The sequence below is a fragment of the Sparus aurata genome, chromosome 17, assembly GCF_900880675.1.
Source record: "Sparus aurata chromosome 17, fSpaAur1.1, whole genome shotgun sequence".
In the NCBI taxonomy this organism is placed as follows: Eukaryota; Metazoa; Chordata; class Actinopteri; order Spariformes; family Sparidae; genus Sparus; species Sparus aurata.
Window position 1 is genome coordinate 26892142 of NC_044203.1, and position 18593 is coordinate 26910734.

The following is an 18593-nucleotide window of genomic DNA, read 5'->3' on the forward strand; positions in this document are numbered from 1 at the left end:
GTTTGTGGTGCCAAAAAACTGAACATTTCAATGGGAATTCTGGAGATTTTCAGCCAGATTTGTGGCAACAAAAGGTGTTTTAAATAAGACATCTCTAGCTGTGCTTTGGTGAACATAACAGGTATTTTAAGCCAAAACATAATGTTTTCCTGACCCTAACCAAGTGTTTTTTGTGCGTAGACTTAACCAGAGCATGAGTGCAGAATTTTCACAAGTTGATATTGAACACCGAACCTATAGGAACATAGCAACACAAAGAAATGTAACGTTTCAACATATCCAGAAAACCCCCCCACAAAACATCGGCAGCATTTATTCTGTCTCTATTGTTTTAAGGGGGTTTGGTTTCATACATGTATACCTATTACACGGAAAAACACACAGATAGACAAACGTGTACGTAAACATACATAATATATCCACACATATGCTTGAGTCGTTTATTCACAGTGGTATCTTAGATTGATCCTCTGCCTCACAGATCTCTATGTAAATATCCCCATCATTTCCATTCCAAAAAGTTCCTATGAAAACACTATCATTTGATATAGTCACATGCTGCCATCTCAAAGTCAAATGAATGATGACATAAGTGAAACATCACTGTCATAGTATGAGAGGAGGAATTTAGTACCACTGTTTATTTGTTTGCATATGACTTGAGATGAAAGACGGTTTTTTTTTTTCCGTCCCTGAAAAACACATAAACACAACAAACCTGAACAGAAGCTGTCGATGTAAGGCCTAAAATCTATACGCCTATTCACGCACAGGTAGATATTGCCTGTCGGCTCACATTTCACTTGATTGCCCAGCTTTACTTTGAAACCAAAGGCTCTTGCATTGTAACAATAAACAGGATTATCAACTTGGAACAAACAGAGAGCGTTTTCACACCTTATTTCCCAGAGAGTGAGATATATGATGCAGCGGTTTCGGACAAACAACTCCTTAATAATCCCGTTCCTGACCACCATCTACTGATGGAAAGTAAGATCGCTGGTTTATTTACATGAAATCAGATAAATCTAACCATCGAGCTCTATTTGACTCTCAGAAAGTTTGTATATTCACTGCAGTGTAACTTTCCAGGGTGCAGGGGTCTAAATGAGTGAGTACCGCACTATAGGACATTGTTCCAGTTTGATACCCAAAACCACAAAATGAGAAACAAATGACAATGAAAGAAATAATTTGTAATCCCCTGAAAGTTTTGTCTTGAAATTACAGAACGAAGGGCACAATGTCCACAGAGAGTAATACAACAGAACAACACTCTAGTGTAAGTACACTGCAGGCCACAGTGACACGTTTGTTGTTTGGAGTTCCTACACCGGCACATTGAAATAGAAACAAAACAAACAAAGAGAATACGTATATGTGTGATGTGGTCACAGTATGGCATTGTAAATAAAGCACATCATGATTTAAATGGGACATTTTTGGCCTAGCATTTGTGTGTTTCTTCACAACAGATGGATGCTGACACTGAATCCTCCAACAGGGAGAGGTAACAGTTGCACTGCGTGTGGAGGCTTATACACATTGTTTATAGATGAGGCTCAGTGCACCAAATTAAGCTGCCTGGATGTAAATGGACTGTGTTAACTGCACAAGTAAGAAGATTAGACAAGATTTACCTACCCAGCAGTCGTCAGCAGCACTGCATCACACACACTCGGGGCATAGCAACAGGTCAGTCATTAGCGTTCACCGTGGACTAGGACAGACATGTTGAGCAGAAATGAGAGCTACCGTTTCCTCCTGACCCTACATGGGACTGTTTCCTCACATCCTACAGTTGAGCTCCTGGCAAAGGTCAGTGTCCAGCTCCGTCTGTACATTTCTCCCATGGCACACTGCCACCTATGTTTCTGTTGTATGTGTGTTTGTTTGTGTATGAGGTCACAACAGGGCAGCCACCTACTATCTTTACCAAGCTACACCTGATCCATGGGACTTATTAGACCACGATTCAATAAAAATAAAATCTGTAACAGTCATCAGTGCAATGCAATGTAGAGATCCAACATCGTTCGTTTCACCTCATAATGCACTGTAATCAGTGTTGGAGGAAGTGTTCAGATCATTTAGTAACAACAACACAATGAACAAATACTCAATTACACGTAGAAGTAATTGGGAATGTTACTAAAGTAAACGTATTTCATGCAGAACAATGCTACTTGTCAATTAATATTATTTCATTATGGACTATATATTTATGATCACTCAAGCGTTTGTATTTAAGGAGAGTTTTATTGTTGTTGAGGTGGAGCTAATTTTCAGCTGTCTTATTTTTCTACAGCAACTAGTGGTTCTATTGAATTATCGATTAATCTACAGGCTATTTTCTTGATTATTTATTTATGTATTATTTGTTTGTTTTTTATTGAAAGTTACCTATCACAATTAGACAAGGCTCAAAGTGACACTTTCAAATGTCTTGTTTTGTCGAACTAACGGTCTAAAATTGAAAATTATTCAGTTTAATTTTATTTAATTAAGAGAAAATAAGCAAAATGTATATATCACATAAAAATTCATCAATTGTGTAAACAGTTGCTGATTAATTTTATATTAACTGATTATGTAACAGATTATCTGTATAATAGTTAGGGCCCGAATGTAATATAATGTTTAGTAGGTGCACATGATCACACTGCATCATGATTTTAAAGCTCCTCAAATGTTTTTTTATGTAAAATCTCAATTTGTAAAGCTGTCAGATAAATGTGGTGAAAAGTGAAGAGGACAATATTTCTCTTTGAAATGTTGTGAATGTTAATGTGTCATTTAACGGGATTACTGTTAGTTAAACTAAATTACTATTTAGATGAGGTAATCCCACCACTGGCTGTAATAGATGATTCTTTCCCCAGTCAAGTAGCACAATGTGAGGTGAATATGCTTCAACATGAAAAGGTACACCCTCTGGACTGTGTTTACATGGACGTTCAAGGGGATCCTGTGCACCTGCAGGTTCCTTTGGGTGAGTGTTTGCTCCTCGCAATTTGTAATTTGTACCGACAGTTGGATATCTCGTCAATAACACATACAGGTTGATTATTTTTATGCGAATATAAGACAGTTTTTTTTTGCACTTCAGATATGCCCATACAATGCAATCAAATTCTTGCCAAGGGAACAACACATTACAAAGGACACAAGCCGGCAGCTGAAACAAGTTGTGGGTAAGGATCTCATAAAAAATCTTTACTAAATGATTTTTAAGCTGGCTTAGATCAATTTGTGGATGCAGGTGTGCTGAGCCGTAACCCTCCTGTTGTCTTCACCCCTTTGTCCTCTGGGTCAAAAATGACCCACCCTCACTGAAGATCTAAAATAAAGCAATTTCATTTCATTTTAAATGCCAAATCTATTTTGCATGAAGAAAAAACCTGTCATTCATCAGAATCAGTGAATAAAAAAAACTGTGAAAGACATTCTGCATTCATTCAGTGGACACCACACGTTTTTATTTCAACACAGCCGTCATATATGTTTTCTTTACTAAAGTAGATTTTTATTATTTTTCATTCTTTTATTATAATTTACTGAAGGCACTTCCAATAAAAGTAAAATGTGAACAACATAAACCGACAAGGCAATCTGACAGGACGACCACGACCACTACAGGAGCACAAGCAGCCGCTTCACCCACTTGTCCCAGACCTGTCCTCTGCAGCACAGAGAGAGCTGAGGGTTCTGTCACCTGCAGCACCTTTAGACACTCTGAATGTTGAAGTGTTAGTAAACAGGGCCTTGATGGTTGTGTCTGAAGTTGTTTGAACTTTGATCTTCGAAAGCTGTGTATGGGGTCGTGGAAAGGGGATGGTACCTGCACAAGGAAGTTCTGTCTGAGATCAATCGGCTGTGTGTGTGTGTGTGTGTGTGTGTTTTGTAGTCTGTAACTGACTCTGTGACTGTGATTTTAACTACTGGGTCAAAAATGACCTGAAGACAATCTTTGTACCCAAGTTGTGTACATCTTCCATGGACTTATGAGTAAAGGCAATATTTACCTTTTTATAATGTTGGGGTCACTTTAGGAAAAGTCATAAAATTGCAAGTTGAAAAAACAACATTTAAGGCATTTTCTCTGCTGTTAAACACAGTTTCAGGTCATTTTTGACCCGAAGACAACAGGAGGATTAAATGTGCATTAGCCCCTTTTTAGGGGAGATTATAAAGAAATGCCTGCCCTCAATAACAACTGTAATAAAAGTCACTCTATCACACCTGTCGGGGTCAAATGCAAACCAAGAACAAGCTGTAAACAAGCTCTAGTTTATTGAGCCAAAGGTCTATACATCCTATTGTAAATCTGCTTTAGATCTCATCAGCACACGTGTAAGTAGAGCCACAATGACCTTATTTGGCTTTATTTGTCAGGCCCTGAAAGCAAAGGGATCCCAGCCATCCCAGGTAGCCCTGACCGTACGGCTGCACTTCATAAAAGGCTGACCAAAACCGAGAAAGACATACTGTCACTCAAGACCAGGATTGCCTGTGAGAGAGCATCGTGGGAAAGGAGGTTTGCAGAGCTGCAGAGAAAACAGGAAGAGCTGCTTAATCAGGTGTGGCTATGAGTGTGTGTGTGTGTGTGTGTGTGTGTGGTTGGAGCTGTGTCGATGACTTCACTTATAACGACTTGTCTCCTTCTCCTTCGCTGGCCTCTCAGGCTGGAGTGCTGGTGAAAGTTGACAGTTACGACGACCAGTCAGGAGCCGACAATGGAGTTTTCGAGGAGTGTTCAAGTAAATTAAATGAATGAATGCTGAGACCATTCAGAAGTTCTCATCCATGGCCTCTGAATCAAATAATGACGATAGCTGCTATTCTCTAATGAACAGGCGGCCTCCCGAGGGCGATGTTCCAACACAGGGGGTCTGATGCGTCATCAAGAGGCGACACAAGCAGTTTGTCGGGCAGCCAGTTGTCCTCGTCATCGACACAGAGCTCGAGGGCTGGCTCCTCCTCATCTTCAGCCACCAGGTACGGGCCTTGAAGGAATGGTTCTGGACAGAGTTGGGTAAAGAAACCAACCACACTTTATTTGCACAGTTAAATATGAAGCTACATCCAGCAGCAGGTTAGCTTAGCATCAGCCTAGCTATGTCTATAGGTAACAAAACCAACCTAGCAACAATTCCTAGAATAAATGCTGGCAATTTATGTTTCCAAAACCACAGATATGTTCCCACTTCACGTTTTTATTTTGCAATTTTACGTCCCCCCCCCCCCCCCCCCAGGTTCAACTCTCTGTTTTATGTTGTTGTTGTTGTTGTTTAAAATCTTGTTAGGTTTAGGCACAAAAACTACTGTGTTAGGGTGAGGAAACATGTCTTGGCTTAAAATACGTGCTTTGGTCACCAAAATCAATGACAGAGATGTCCCGAGGCCTCATGAAAAAAGACCAGGTTTCGAATTCGGCTGAAGATGTCGCTATTTCCTGTCAAAAATATCCAGGAAATTGTCTCAAGGTCTCCTCAAAAGTCTGTTTTTGTGTAGCCTGAACAACTGTGACATTGTGCAAATTGGTGAGCTTTGTAGTCATTGGTATTTTGATTCCGCTACCATTGGACAGAGCCCTCTTTATCTTTGTGCTAAGCTAAGCTAAGCTAGCTGGTTTCTGAGGGGTCACTTCTATATTTACATGCCTCAGTTCCATGTATGTGCTCTCTCAGGGTCCTGTGTTTCCAAGGTAAGGCTTAGAGTTTTGATCCCCAAGACAATAGGAGAGTTAATGTGTGTTAACAGGATATTAGACTTGGGAATGTAGGACCTTGGGAACATAAACTCACTCCATAGCTGGCTGTCGTTTCATATTTGCTGTACAAAGTAGTATCGATCTTCTGATTTAACTCCCCTGCCAGAAAACAGTATTTCCCAAAATGCAAACAAAACTTCAAATTGTATGTGACTTTTTATATAAGTTAAGAAAAGAAAGAACACGCCTGTGTAACACAAATATTACTACAGAAGTACAACAGTATTGGTCATATTCATCTCAGTTTTTGTGATATGACTGGCTGAACTCTTCTCCTCCTCCAGTGTGAGGTCATGGAGGACGTCCCATGGGCCTCACCGGGTCTTTGTACCCCACTCTCCCATGGACCTGGAGCTGGGTCACCGTGTCAGGATCATGCTGCCATCTGGACGGATCAGCACAGGGACGATTCGTTACCTGGGTCACCTGCAGGGGGAGGCAGAGCTCCACCTCGGGGTGGAGCTGCTGACACCTGATCACGGATTGCATGATGGTAGCCACAGGGGACAAAGCTACTTTGAATGGTAACTGAAGAAATATTGTTGGAACACAACCAAGGTGTAGCTTCTTCAGGGTGATCAGCTTGACATTCAGTGCTGAACTCTGGTGGTTGACTGGGATAATTTCACTGCTTTTTTGAATTTTGACAATTCATATACAAATCCTTATTACTGCGTTTGAGGACCAGAAGTTGATTTATGATCTTGCAAATTGACCCAGTGCACTTAAAGGACCTACTAGTGTTCTGGCAGGATCATCCGTTGTTAAAGTATTCCCACAGCCTGGGTTAAACACATACAATTACAATAAAGTGTCTCATGGTGAACAAAGGCGTCACACTGTGCCCTCAGGTATTTAACAGGCAAACAATGCCTCCAGACATACTTGAGCAAATCCTGAGCACTTCGTGGCTGAGCTCAATATGCAAATCCCAAGGTGAGGTAAACTTGCCATGCTCAAATAACAGTATTTAAGAAGTGAAGCGTTATCTTGGGATGTGGGTTTTGAACTCACTTGAATTGCCATGGGACTGAAATCTAGTCTTTTCTTCATGAGCCCGTGCAGGAAAATACAATGAACTTTACTGTAAGTTTCAAGTGAACACCAAATCTATGTGGAAGATCTGATTTGAAATCTACTTTAAACACGCCGGTCATTGTGATACTTTCTGATTTCTGTTCTTGTTTGCTTTTAGCAAGCTGGGCTATGGTGCCTTTGTACCATTCCACAAGCTACTGATGGCTTGGGAATGACAACAGCAAAAGCTACCATGTCGTGACGCCCCATCTGGATGCATGGAAAGTCGGCCAGCTGGATGCAGAACTGTAGTTGCAGCCATGGATTTAATAGCTTATTATTATGAGACAAATATTTGTATAAAAGTACATGAATAAGGTGTCTCTTGTCTGTTATTCACAATAAAATTCACAATTCCATTCAAATGTGTGACCCTGGGCGGACAATGGTGTTAAATTTGCGCAAAGTCATTGCTGTTCTTATGTTGTGTCATCTTTGGTTGGCTCGCCTGCGCACATATCTTGTGAATAAGGTCTTGAAAAATGCTACATTTCAAGCTCAGGATCAGGCCCGGCTTAAAACTTTAAGAATGACAACCATCTTGCCCTTGAGGAAAAGAAATGCACACAAGGATAATGCTGGCATGTTGATGTCAAGTGAGTGTAATGTTTACCATTTCAACTGTTAGTTTAGCGTGTTGGCGCGCTAATATTTGCTACAGTTGATGGCAGCTGTCTTTACTTTTGCATTAAGTCATGTACCAAAGCAGTCAGGGGGATCTAGGTTATTTCTTTTGAAGTGATTACCTTCCCTCTGAATATGTTTCCATGTATGTGTTTACCAGATTTACACAGCAATACATCTACTAGTTGTTGAGATATTTTAAAACAAAAAAACATTGTCAAACTAATGGTGGTGCTCAAGATGAAGTCAGAAGATTATCAAAAGTACTTAGGGTTAATCCAAAGGACCCAGAGATGGTATGTGTAAATTGTTATGGCAATTTATATTCAAGATATTTCATTCTGGACCAAACAAATTGACATTAGCAAAAGTTCAGGTCAGTTTTAACATATTTTCAGGAAATTAAGCTGCATTATTCAGCAGTTACTTCGTCCAGTTGACATCTGTTTGTCACATGAGCATACTCGCGCACACAAACACGGGCTGACCTTTCTCCTCTGATACTGGAAAAACAAAAATGATTTGCTTGAGCTTGCAACATGAGCTGCAGAGAACATTTGTAATTTTCAAAAATCCCTGGGCTCTCCCTCGAATAACTGTTGGAGCAGACAGGTCTGTGCATATACTAACAAGGAAGTTTATTGGGAATTTTAGGCAATATGGTATGATGCAAGCATGAGTGAGTGCCAAGTTCCTCAGTTCCTGATACACTTCGGGGGCGTAGTTCCAGGAACACTAGCTGTGCTTAAGGTGCAGCAACAACCTTACGAGTAAGACCATCTGACGCATAATATCTGAGACATGACACGTTTTAATTTTTGCGACATGGTTTTTCCCACACATGCTTATCACAAATTAATCTTACAGCACACATTTACAAAAAACAATTTTCATAGAGAACATAAATCTGCATGTTCATGAGAACTACATTTTCACATTTCTATTGTCATCTCTCAATCGGACAGTAACCCCAAAATACTTGTATGATGTTACGGCAACACTTGTTCCGAGAACTTTCGATGAAACTGATTCTGGTTTACAGGAAAAAGGTGTCGACACACCAGCAAATTCTTCTTGCTGCTGTCAACGTCTTATTCTCACTTTCACTGTTGAATAAGGATTTTTTCACTGTATTTCCTGCATGTTGAAATACCCTATAGTCACACCTCACAGAGATAACATTGAACAGCAAGTTGTTCTGGAGAACTACAGGGATTATAGAAGAAAAAAATAATACTTTAAACCATGATTACATATCATCTGAGAACTTACTGTTGGACAACGATTAATATACATCACATTTGACACAATATGCATCAACAGTCAAAACTCTAGAAACTCAGCAGTAACTATTCGGTCTAGAGGCACTTTCCATCCAGAACATGGAGGACAAGGTCACATTTGACTACAATGTCATACAAATGCATTAAAACTCAGAACATATTATCTGAGCTTTTTCATAAATACGAAGGTAGTTGCAAATCCATGATGGCACTTTAGACAGATTGAAACGTCTTTGCAATCAGCTTTCAAATCACTCAACGACAGACGCGATAAAAACTTCTCAATACATTCCTTGTTTGCTATGACAGAGCGTCAACACAAGTACCATGTTAGTTCTGACTGAAGAGGACACAGCAGAAGAAAATCCTCAGAATATCCCTTTCTGAGTCTTCAATTTGAGGATTTCCGCAGCCAATTTTTCCGCATCCATCAGATGTGGGAACATTGTCATGACTGTATCCACCTCATGCGGGTTGAAGATGGTGTGCAGATTCTTGCGGAGCTCCAACCTTTGTGGGTCAAAAGCAGCAGAGAAGGACTGCTGTTGGCCCCAAGAATGGTACTGATGGCAAGAGCTGTGGCCCTGTGAGGTATGGACCGAGGAGGGGAGACTGTGTGACGACCTGGCTTGTGGAAGCCCCTGAAAGGGATCCGACCAGTAATTCTGCTGATGATGCGGGGCTCCGCTGTAGTGGAGATGGCTGGGGAGGCTGCCGTGGTGTTGCACGCCAGGTGGGAACATGTGGGGAGGGTAGGTGTCGTATTTGGGTTGACCCTTTGAGTCCAGGTTTGTGTTACGTTGCTGATGAGCTGCTGAGTGTGGGACTTGGGAACAGCACCTGCAGGACTGGCTTGTGTTATTTTTCTCTAAATGCACTGAGGCGTGTCTGGTACCAGCGAGGGCACTTGGCTGTTGGGGCAGGGGCCTGTGGGAGTTGCTGTGGCAAAAGTCGGAGTACTGACTCTCATAAGAGCCAAGGCCAGAATCCAGGCACTCGTGAGACACGTTGGCATAGTAATGATTGGGCATCATGTGCAGCCCAGGCCAGTCTTTCTGACAGTGGTTGATTGTCACCGAGCAGGGCATGTGATTTGGACTTTTCCTAGGATCCTCTCTGTACAGCAGTCTATTTTCACTAACCTGACCAGGATGCAGAGAACTTTTCTGTGCTCTGCTGTGCTCTGTGTTAGAGTCCTGATGATGGGAATAGGCACTGTGAGCCGGCCCGGGCTCGGACTGAAGATGTCTGGGTGATAATCTGGCATTTCTCTCTTCTTTTACAGTTGAAATCTGGGCTTTCTCTCTCAGTTCATCAGCCAAGGAGAGGTAGGACTGGTTTGTCCGCTCTGGGTGGTAGAACTTACATTTGATGCCATAAGTGCACTTTTTGTCTAGGGGAAAACAAAATTGGACACACACAAAAAAAACAAAAGTTATAGGTCATGTCATTTGGGAAGTGCATTCGTTCCTCCTCCAAAACCTTGTTCAAAAGTCTCTCAATCAGCTGCATAGAAATACTGCATACTTTAGCAAAATCCTTCCCCTTCCTGAGCTCTGTGCTATTCATATCTTACCATAAGGACAGAGCTGTCTCTTTTGATCCGCAGGCAGAGGCTTTTTCCGAAGGAAGTTGTCAAGACTGGGGCCATGGCGACCCAGAGGGTCATCTGGGGGCATGAACCTGGCCAAAAAATAACAACAGTCACGACTGATTGCTGACTTCTTCATTTTCCTTGTGAGAAATCAGCTGGGTGCAGCATAATTATGTTTCCCTGATTACACCCTCAGGATGCAATATGCCCTCTGGAGCAACATTAACCAGGTTTCATGGAAGTCAGATGCGAAACTGCACAGGCTCAGGTAGAAAAACAGGCTAATTGCTTACTTGTCATTCACAAAGGAGTACATAAGGAGCCTCTCCTCGATGCATTTCTTCCACTCGGGTCTCTCTCCTTGGAGGTCACGGTAGGTGTCATTGGATACGATCACTCCTTCGGACTCGTAGGCCAACTTGACGATAAAGCGGTCATCGTAGCAAACCACTCGCTTACCTCCAACACGGCGGGACGGAGTGAAGACCACTATTTTCCGTTTTTCAAGCTCCAACAGGATGTGTTGATCTGAAAGTACAAACAACGCAATGTGAGATGGCTGTGGTGAGATAGTGTACAGGGAGTAGTTGTATTACTCTTTTCTATTAGAGAGGTGAAGTCAGGAGGGGTCTAGTGGACCACCAAGGGACCTTATTTTGAAAAAAAGGTAGTGAAAGGGCAAGAGACAAATAACTTTTGGATTCCTGTTAAATGATGCGATTAATTACACATAAGTTCATTTTTCAGCTTGAGAAAGCCGCAGTTTGTCATAAAACTCTTGAAGTAAAAGACTGTGAAATTATTGAATTATGTTATGCTGCATAATTGATGTCTCGTTTAAAGCAAGCTTATACAGAAATACTGGCAAAATGGCATTTTGTGGGGGTTTGGCGCCCCCTACAGTTTCTGAATGCAACGCCACTGACCTAAATACAAATCCCAGGTCTGTAACAATATTTCAGGCATAATTTAGGTGCCAACTACAAACAAAACATGTTACGTATTGAAAACTTGTATCATGCCTCTAACACTGTGATCCTACCCTCTCACTGAAGTTACATAGTACAAAAACAAGTGATGGGGGGGGCTGTAATTTTCATCTTTATTTATACCTTTTCTGTGCCGAGGTGACGACCATGTCTCTCTCAGATGCCCTTGAGCTAGATCTAACATGATAAAGTGCCCTCTAAGGTACCTTTCCAGAGCCCTTTCTGCATGCAGGTACCCCTCTGCATACAGCTGGGGCCCCTTTTGCCCCTGGCCCTCAAACATCCTGAGTACGCCACTAGGTTTTACACAAAACTAAATTAAGTTATTTAACCATCATCATGAAAAAAACTCTGCCTTTCTTGACTTGTAAGATTAGCTTTTAAATTCTCAAGCACCTCATGTACGTGTACATAATTGTAATTCATGACCCAATTCAAACAGGATAAAAAAACAAAAAAAAAACTATTCATCTCTCGTCATTCACCACTGGGAGGGGCAGGACTTGGCTCATCGAAAACAGTTTGGCAACTGGGGTTAAGTCACAGTTTTTGATTGATGGTACTGTGTCAGGAGTGCTGCTATGTTATTCATTTGACGATCATCTTTCATCAGCAACTACCACAGATGTTGATTCAGAAATTTAATTTGCATCTTACAAAGCCACAGCGATCAATCATAGGGAGCAAAGGACGTCAGAGAAGGTATTACATCACCTGTGCGAACATCAGAACCATCTCTGTGTATAGTATATCATATTACCTGCAAGGTGAGTTTATGAAAGCATATGCCACTCACTGTGAGCAGTCAGAAGTGAAAAGGACCATGACATTTGCATAAATTAACAATGCACTCAAACACTTAAAGGCACTTTTCTCACTAAGTGCTTCCGTTTGTCTGGTCTGTCATCACTTCACCTCTCGCTCTATATGATCTCTTTTCTGTAGATTATTGTCAGCAGTTAACCAGACAGCTCGCAGCAAGCAAGCGAGGTGGGGAAGAAAAAACACAGCTGGACTTCCTGGTGGGGCTTTCCCACGAATGACTGCAGGCGGATTTTTTACTTCCTTGTTCGCTGCTTTAAAATAGAAGCTTTTGGATTGCACCACATGGGCTGTGGCTGCTAAATCATGAGAGCCACTAGGCGATGATGCATAGTTTTTTTTTTTTAAGGGATGGTCCACCCTTCATTATATAGTTGTAGGGAGTCAAATGTCGGCTTGAAAAAACCTGATGCACTGAGCCTGAAAGAAAAGGCAGCCTCTCTACCATCAGGGATGGTGTAGTGTCAACATGATATTAAACTGGATCTGTCAGATACACCCAGAAATGTTTCTGACTCAGCCGCCAGAAATGTAGAACTGCATATTTTGTTCACACTGCACCCACACCAAAAGTGTTAACAGCAAATCAATCTTAGTGTATGCCCCACACTTGGTGCTTTCTTGGCATCTAATTGGAACATAACTTGATATCCAGTTGGGTTAGCCACTGTTTCACAATCTTAACTGTGTAGCCCAAAGGCTAAATTCAGTAATTCATCCTCTGACAACACTGAAACATCATCTCATGGCTGCTGTGGGAATGAATCACAGATACGGGAATATGCATGACTACAGCGCTGGGGGGAGTTGCATTTACGTTTCTTGGTAAAAGAGAAGCTATACAGTCGGACGAAACAAAAGCTACTGATAACTGCTCTCTAACTAAAGGAATAGTTCCACATTTTGGAAACATCCTTATTTGTTTTTTCTACCAACACCTCTTAAGGCTCAATAATTAACATATCTTGTTAATTAGTGAACTCTGAGTGTTAAAGGACAATTTGTTTTTATGGGTGTTTTGTGCCGGACTATCCCTCTTGGGCGGGTGTGACTGAACCCAGCAACGAGTTAGAGATAGAAAAAGGAGATAACCCTTTGTAAAATAGCAAATAGAAGCGTTTTATGATACGTTTTTACAGAAGGGATTAACGGATTTCTATACAGTTTGTTAAGAGGTAACGGTAAACTGATTTTGTCACTGTCAGATGGAGCCAGGTTAGCTGTTCTGACCTGTTTCCAGTCTTTGTACTCAGCTAAGCCTGACTTTTTCACCTATCAGTATTTTTCATCAGCAGGAATGACACAGACGAGACTGCTTTCTTTCGCTGGCTTTGAATCAATGAGAGTGACTCATCAACATAGTCTGCGACAAGTCCGTTTGATTTAATACGAGCCAGAAAAGATTGACATCACGTAAGAAATGCATACTGGCATCCGCTCCGGCTGGTATCGGCTGTGGTGCTTACGTAATGTACTGCGGGCTAGGAAAGTCATCTCTTTTTTTATCTGCCTCCTAGGTGTGTTAAGGGCTTCATGTACAAATCAGCCAAGTTTTTTAAAGGGAACTGTATTGTCCCTGACAGTCGTTGGCTAAGCGAAAGCCACAGGAACCTTTACAATCTGATAGCTCGATTGTAATCAATATGCTGCAGAGTTATTAAAGCTGCTGCAAGTGATATTTATTTATTCAAATAAGTGTTAAAAAGCTCTATATTCATACAGTAATCGCGGTTATAGATTGTTTGGACCCACATCCAAGAAATTTTCTGGCATCCCTGCCCACTTTATCCAATCAGGACAGAGAACTCCATAAAGAGGCGGTCCTATCAGAGAGCAGGATTCACCTGTTTGCCGCCATGTCTGGTGATTACTGCTGAGTGTTCATGTGGTGAAGGAAAGAGGAGAGCGGGAACTGCTGAGTGCCAAAAACAGTCAGGAAGTCAGCTAAAACTATGGCAGTGCTTACAGCAGCTTTAGCAGCTAGTTTTATACTGAACTGACCAGCTAGCGCTAACAGACAGCGCTGTACCTGTTGTGATGCGTTCGCTTGGCTCAGGAAAAAAGCTGGACAAACTGTCAGTAACTATAAATATTTGAATTTGACCTGAACTCAACAAAGTTATTCAAATCAGCAAAGTGACTCATGGTTTGTACCTGTATTATGTCCTGTATGCTAATAATGAGAAGGCCAGTTCCGTGACTTAAACTGAAAAAGTAAGCTAGTTAGCTTAGTTAGCTTACCACTCAAATTTATGACTGCAAAGGTCAATAAAAATAAAGAGATGTTATGAAGTAAACGTTAGTGCCCCTCCCAGTTCACCGTAAATGTATTACCATGCCCCTCAAACATCCGAAGTCCACCACTGTGTAAAAGGGAGTTTTAGCCTTTGACAATCAAATAGTTCTGTTCTTTGACTGAGAAGTGTTTGTGTGGCTAAACTAAACTTTCATTCTGCTGGATCAGAACCATTTGTGTGCTTGCTTGTGCATTTCCCGTATCCTCACCTGTGATGGGGGCATCGGGCCTGGGCTGCTCTTTGCGCCAAGTGGGAACAAACACAGTGACGGTATCATGTCCTCTGTCCAGGAAGAAGTTCACTGCGAGCTGGATGCCGCGGCATGAGAACACTTCCTTGTTTCCATGACTGAAAGGAGAACATGAATAGTAAACCGTAAATAATACAGGAGGGAGAGGCAAATCTACAGTTGATCTGTGTAAACACCACATGCCTTTCCGTGTTCTCTCTGTCAGGGAACCTTCCTCCAGGCTATTATAACTTAGCATGAACTTAATGTGTAACACTTCACGACTATCGGGAGGGGAAGATTTTGAGGTGTGTGCCTCAATTTGCATATTAGCCATAGCCTTTATGAAACAAGCACAGGCAAGATGGTGAACGCCTGTCTGAAATAGTCTAGTGACATGACACTAGAGTAAAGTGTGTCAGGGTCACGGCTGAACAGCGACAAGGCGATGAGTGACGGCCGTTTGAGACATGTCATTTACTTTACTCGGCACTTTACTGTCTCCCAGGTGTTATGTCGCTGTATGTGTACAGGTATTCAAACCGCTTGGTGGTTCATAGTAGCAAAACATTACTGCCATGAGTTCTTATTTAGGAACGATTAAGGCATAAAAGGAAGAAAAAAGACTTTTGAGATTACCTGATGGCAACATTGCTGCCGTCAATAACGACAGGCCTCAGTTCCGTGTCAGTACTCTTCTGGTCCCCGAGTTGCGGCGTGATCCTGCAGGGTCCCAGGGCCCAACTGGGAGGCAGCAGAGAGTCCCTCTGGCCTGTGCTTCTCTTATCACTGTCAGAACTGGACGCGCTGGGCGCACTGTTGGTCCTGCTCCGGACCAGCTCTCCCAGCACTGAGTTGGTGTCCGTGCTCAGGCCCAGCTTCCTCAGAGCGGCCTTCACCTCTGCTGAGGAGTAACCCAGTTTCCTGAAGAAGTCCACGCTGAGCTGGAGCTCCTCAGTGTCTGGCTGGAGCAGGTCCGAAGCTGAGGTGTGGCTGAGATGTGCCTGATCCATCCTGGAGCATTTGGACCTCTTTTCAGCAACATAGAAGATGTGTTACACAGCCTCGCGGTGATGTTCATCGACTGACTGCAGGAAAATGACATGTAACATGATTAGGAATGCATGTTTACTTTTTTGTTAATCTTATAACACAGTTTAATACAATCTTTTAGTTTCTAAACTTATTCCAACTCTTTACTGAAGCTGCAGGATGTTTAAGAACATTAACTAATCTAACCGAGATCGCATTTTTTTCATGGTCCAGGAGTTTTTGCTCTGCTAGTTTAAGTTTAGTTCTGTATGTAAATCCTTAACAAGCAGTTGATAGAATAATTATTACAAACTCAGAACATACCTCGGATAGAGCTAAATGCCCTAAAAGAAAAAGCACTGAAATGTGAGAGCGTGTCGTTCTGTTTGGTGACCAAGACACTTGATGGAGTACCCTTAGGCTTGATGATTTTGTGAAATATTTTAAGAGGGTTATCAAGACGTTCACCGATGAATCAAGAAAGCAATTGGCGGATCAACATGTCAATCAAATAGTCATTGAGTAAAGGTGCACCTTTAGTTTTAGGGAAGGCTGAACAAACAAACTAAATACCATCGTTTTCTGAATAAACTGAATAAACAAACTGACCTCAAAGGACAACTCAGTCTCATTCTGTGTCACTTTGTTTATATGTGGCGGACCCTGCCACTTTTCTAGCCTCAAAACAGTGTTCTGGGGAGATCATTTTCCTCAGAGAACCACTTGTTTATTCAGTTAAGGAAAAGAAATATATATCTGAGTTTGTATTATAACCTCATCAATATTTTCATTTTATTTTTGTCATAATTCTGTTTTTTGGAATTTCTTCTCCCAAAGAACGACACACCGCCCGTTTAAGACTTGAATTACCACCGTTTAATCATCAGTGGTGGAAAGTGTATTCAAAGTCTAACATGCTACTCAGTTAAGTCAAAGTAAAACTACTGGCCTTATAATAGTAAAAACTAAAACTAACTAATAAAACTAGTTACTTTTTAACTCATGCGTTAAGAATAGCAGATGTCCAATCAATCTGCCATTTATTACAACTTGATGAACATAAATTATACATTATATAATACATCTTTATTTGGAGTATCTGATAAAGCTACGAAAGATTAATTGCATGTAAAAGAAAAAAACCTGTCCAATGTGTGATGTTGCCCCGTGAAATGTGTATTAATGGAGAGGTCAGAGGAAATAAACAGAGCTCCTCTGCCACACAGTACCAGGTACCAGAGGCCTGTTCCTCTCTTATGTGTTACTGTAATGACACATACAAACAATGAGACTCTGCTGCACACACTGCACGTACAACACCATGTGTCACCTGTAAAGACAACAAAATCTGTACAAAAAAATAAATAAAAATAAAAAATAAATCAACGCGGCTCTACCTTCAGATCGCACACCGGCCGTGTACGTGACTGTACGTAACACAGGTAAGAAGCACAAAGTTTCCACTGCGGGCCGAACAAGCTCGGATCTCACCAACAAATCTCTCCCCCAGCTGAGGCGAAGCAGCAGCAGCAGCTTACCTTCTCTCTCTCTGTGTGTGTGTGTGTCTCCGTCTCCTCCACTCGTCGGCAGAAAATCAACTCTTAACTTCTGTCAGTGGGTCGAAGTACAGTAACTTTTGACACAGTTCCGACTTCATAAAGCGCCTCCCTCCCTCCCTCCCTCCCTGGAAAAAAAAAATGGTTTCTTCCCTTCCTCCCTTCATAGAGGTATGCCGCAGCCGGAGCTGTAGAGACATTTGCATGTATCACAGGTTAGATAAGGTGTTCCCGTTTCCTCTGGCTGTCACTCACCGCAGGAGTGTAGTACGCCGGTGTGTGTTTTGCATGAATGCACTGCTGTTGTTCCTTCAGGCGATTTGACAAAGTGCAGTAGCACCTAAAAGATAAAAGCAATGAAATAAAACCTACTCCTCAACTGCTGCAAGAAGTCAAGGCATTATGAAGATACCACGTAGAAAAAAAGACAAATCAACTTCATTTATTAAGAGAGCATACACATATATATATAAAGCTATCATATAATGTATAGATTATGATTATTGAGTAAAGTGAAAAAAAAGAAAAATGCATTTAAATGATAAGAAAACAAAAAAAAAAACAATGATAGAAATAATTTGTTGCTTATTAAGTAAATAAGGGGGAGGTTAGAATAAAGCTGCTGTCTGTCTTTGTGTCGCTTACATGCTGTATGTATCAAATGTATTTATTTTTTGGCAAACTCTCCATATTATTTTTGAATATTTATATTTATTTTCAGATATGATTTTGAGTTTGGAGCAACCTCTCTCTTGTATGTGTTTAATGTCATCATCTCCTATCCTCCTTTTTAAAATAACAAACAAACAAATAATTAGGTTAGAGACAGGACGCCCCCTGGTGGTTCGTGGGCAGAATAACAACAATCACAACACCTTACGTATCTTTCCTCTGGAGGGATTTCTGTTATGTCATTTTGTATCTTCCAGTAAAGGACATGGAATCAACTCAAGGCAGTTTACTTCTTAGACAATCAGTATTCATGCATTTTTTTTTTGCCTGTTTACCTCTTTGTAAAAATGGCGACACATTTGAAATAGTGTTGGTTTGAGGCAGAAATGGAAAACAACTAAATAGGTGACGTGTACTCGTGCTTTGCCTGAATGTTATTATTTTTACTTAACACTTAAACCTCCCTGTACAGTGTGTCAAACCGAAATATTCTACTGTTACCCCACTGCAATCATTTGACAGCTCCAGCTACTTATGACTTTGCAGTTTCAGATATTATCTCATTTACTCAACATGAGATCAACAAATGAAAATCTACAGTATGGAATCTTAAGATACAAATCTGAGCAGAACTGTAATGTTGGA

The 18593-nt window shown here is 41.3% G+C and overlaps 2 protein-coding genes across 3 annotated transcripts; one reads left to right on the forward strand and one right to left on the reverse strand.

Moving 5' to 3' along the window:
- The first annotated feature begins 1685 nt into the window (after positions 1-1685).
- Positions 1686-7209, forward strand: LOC115566886 (uncharacterized). The gene is made up of 8 exons (XM_030392937.1): positions 1686-1818; positions 2883-2992; positions 3110-3194; positions 4396-4580; positions 4685-4760; positions 4857-4998; positions 6058-6297; positions 6969-7209. Exons 2-8 carry the CDS (start codon positions 2918-2920, stop codon positions 7024-7026), a joined length of 861 nt encoding a protein of 286 aa, XP_030248797.1. The 5' UTR covers positions 1686-1818; positions 2883-2917; the 3' UTR covers positions 7027-7209.
- Positions 7210-8267: 1058 nt separating this feature from the next.
- Positions 8268-17364, reverse strand: zc3h12aa (zinc finger CCCH-type containing 12Aa). 2 transcript variants are annotated; one of them, XM_030392641.1, is made up of 6 exons: positions 17259-17364; positions 15328-15776; positions 14668-14807; positions 10645-10879; positions 10334-10440; positions 8268-10150 (listed from the first exon to the last, which is right to left on the reverse strand). In XM_030392641.1, the coding sequence occupies exons 2-6, from the start codon at positions 15699-15701 to the stop codon at positions 9126-9128; spliced, it is 1881 nt and encodes a 626-aa protein (XP_030248501.1). In that variant the 5' UTR covers positions 15702-15776; positions 17259-17364; the 3' UTR covers positions 8268-9125. The 2 variants fall into 2 exon arrangements, with proteins under 2 accessions (XP_030248501.1, XP_030248502.1); XM_030392642.1 differs by lacking the exon at positions 17259-17364 and adding an exon at positions 17118-17232.
- Between the last annotated feature and the right edge of the window lie 1229 nt (positions 17365-18593).

What these genes read in the sequence shown, in the direction of transcription:
- LOC115566886 (XM_030392937.1), top strand. Translation starts at nt 2,918, where the DNA reads ATGAAAAGGTACACCCTCTGGACTGTGTTTACATGGACGTTCAAGGGG. An exon ending in AGGAAGAGCTGCTTAATCAG is followed by an intron (nt 4,581 to 4,684) that starts GTGTGGCTATGA and finishes CTGGCCTCTCAG; the next exon opens with GCTGGAGTGCTGGTGAAAGT. An exon ending in TCCTCATCTTCAGCCACCAG is followed by an intron (nt 4,999 to 6,057) that starts GTACGGGCCTTG and finishes CTCCTCCTCCAG; the next exon opens with TGTGAGGTCATGGAGGACGT.
- zc3h12aa (XM_030392641.1), bottom strand. Translation starts at nt 15,701, where the DNA reads ATGGATCAGGCACATCTCAGCCACACCTCAGCTTCGGACCTGCTCCAG. An exon ending in GCCCGATGCCCCCATCACAG is followed by an intron (nt 10,880 to 14,667) that starts GTGAGGATACGG and finishes TTGTACTTTCAG; the next exon opens with ATCAACACATCCTGTTGGAG. An exon ending in GAGACAGCTCTGTCCTTATG is followed by an intron (nt 10,151 to 10,333) that starts GTAAGATATGAA and finishes GTTTTCCCCTAG; the next exon opens with ACAAAAAGTGCACTTATGGC.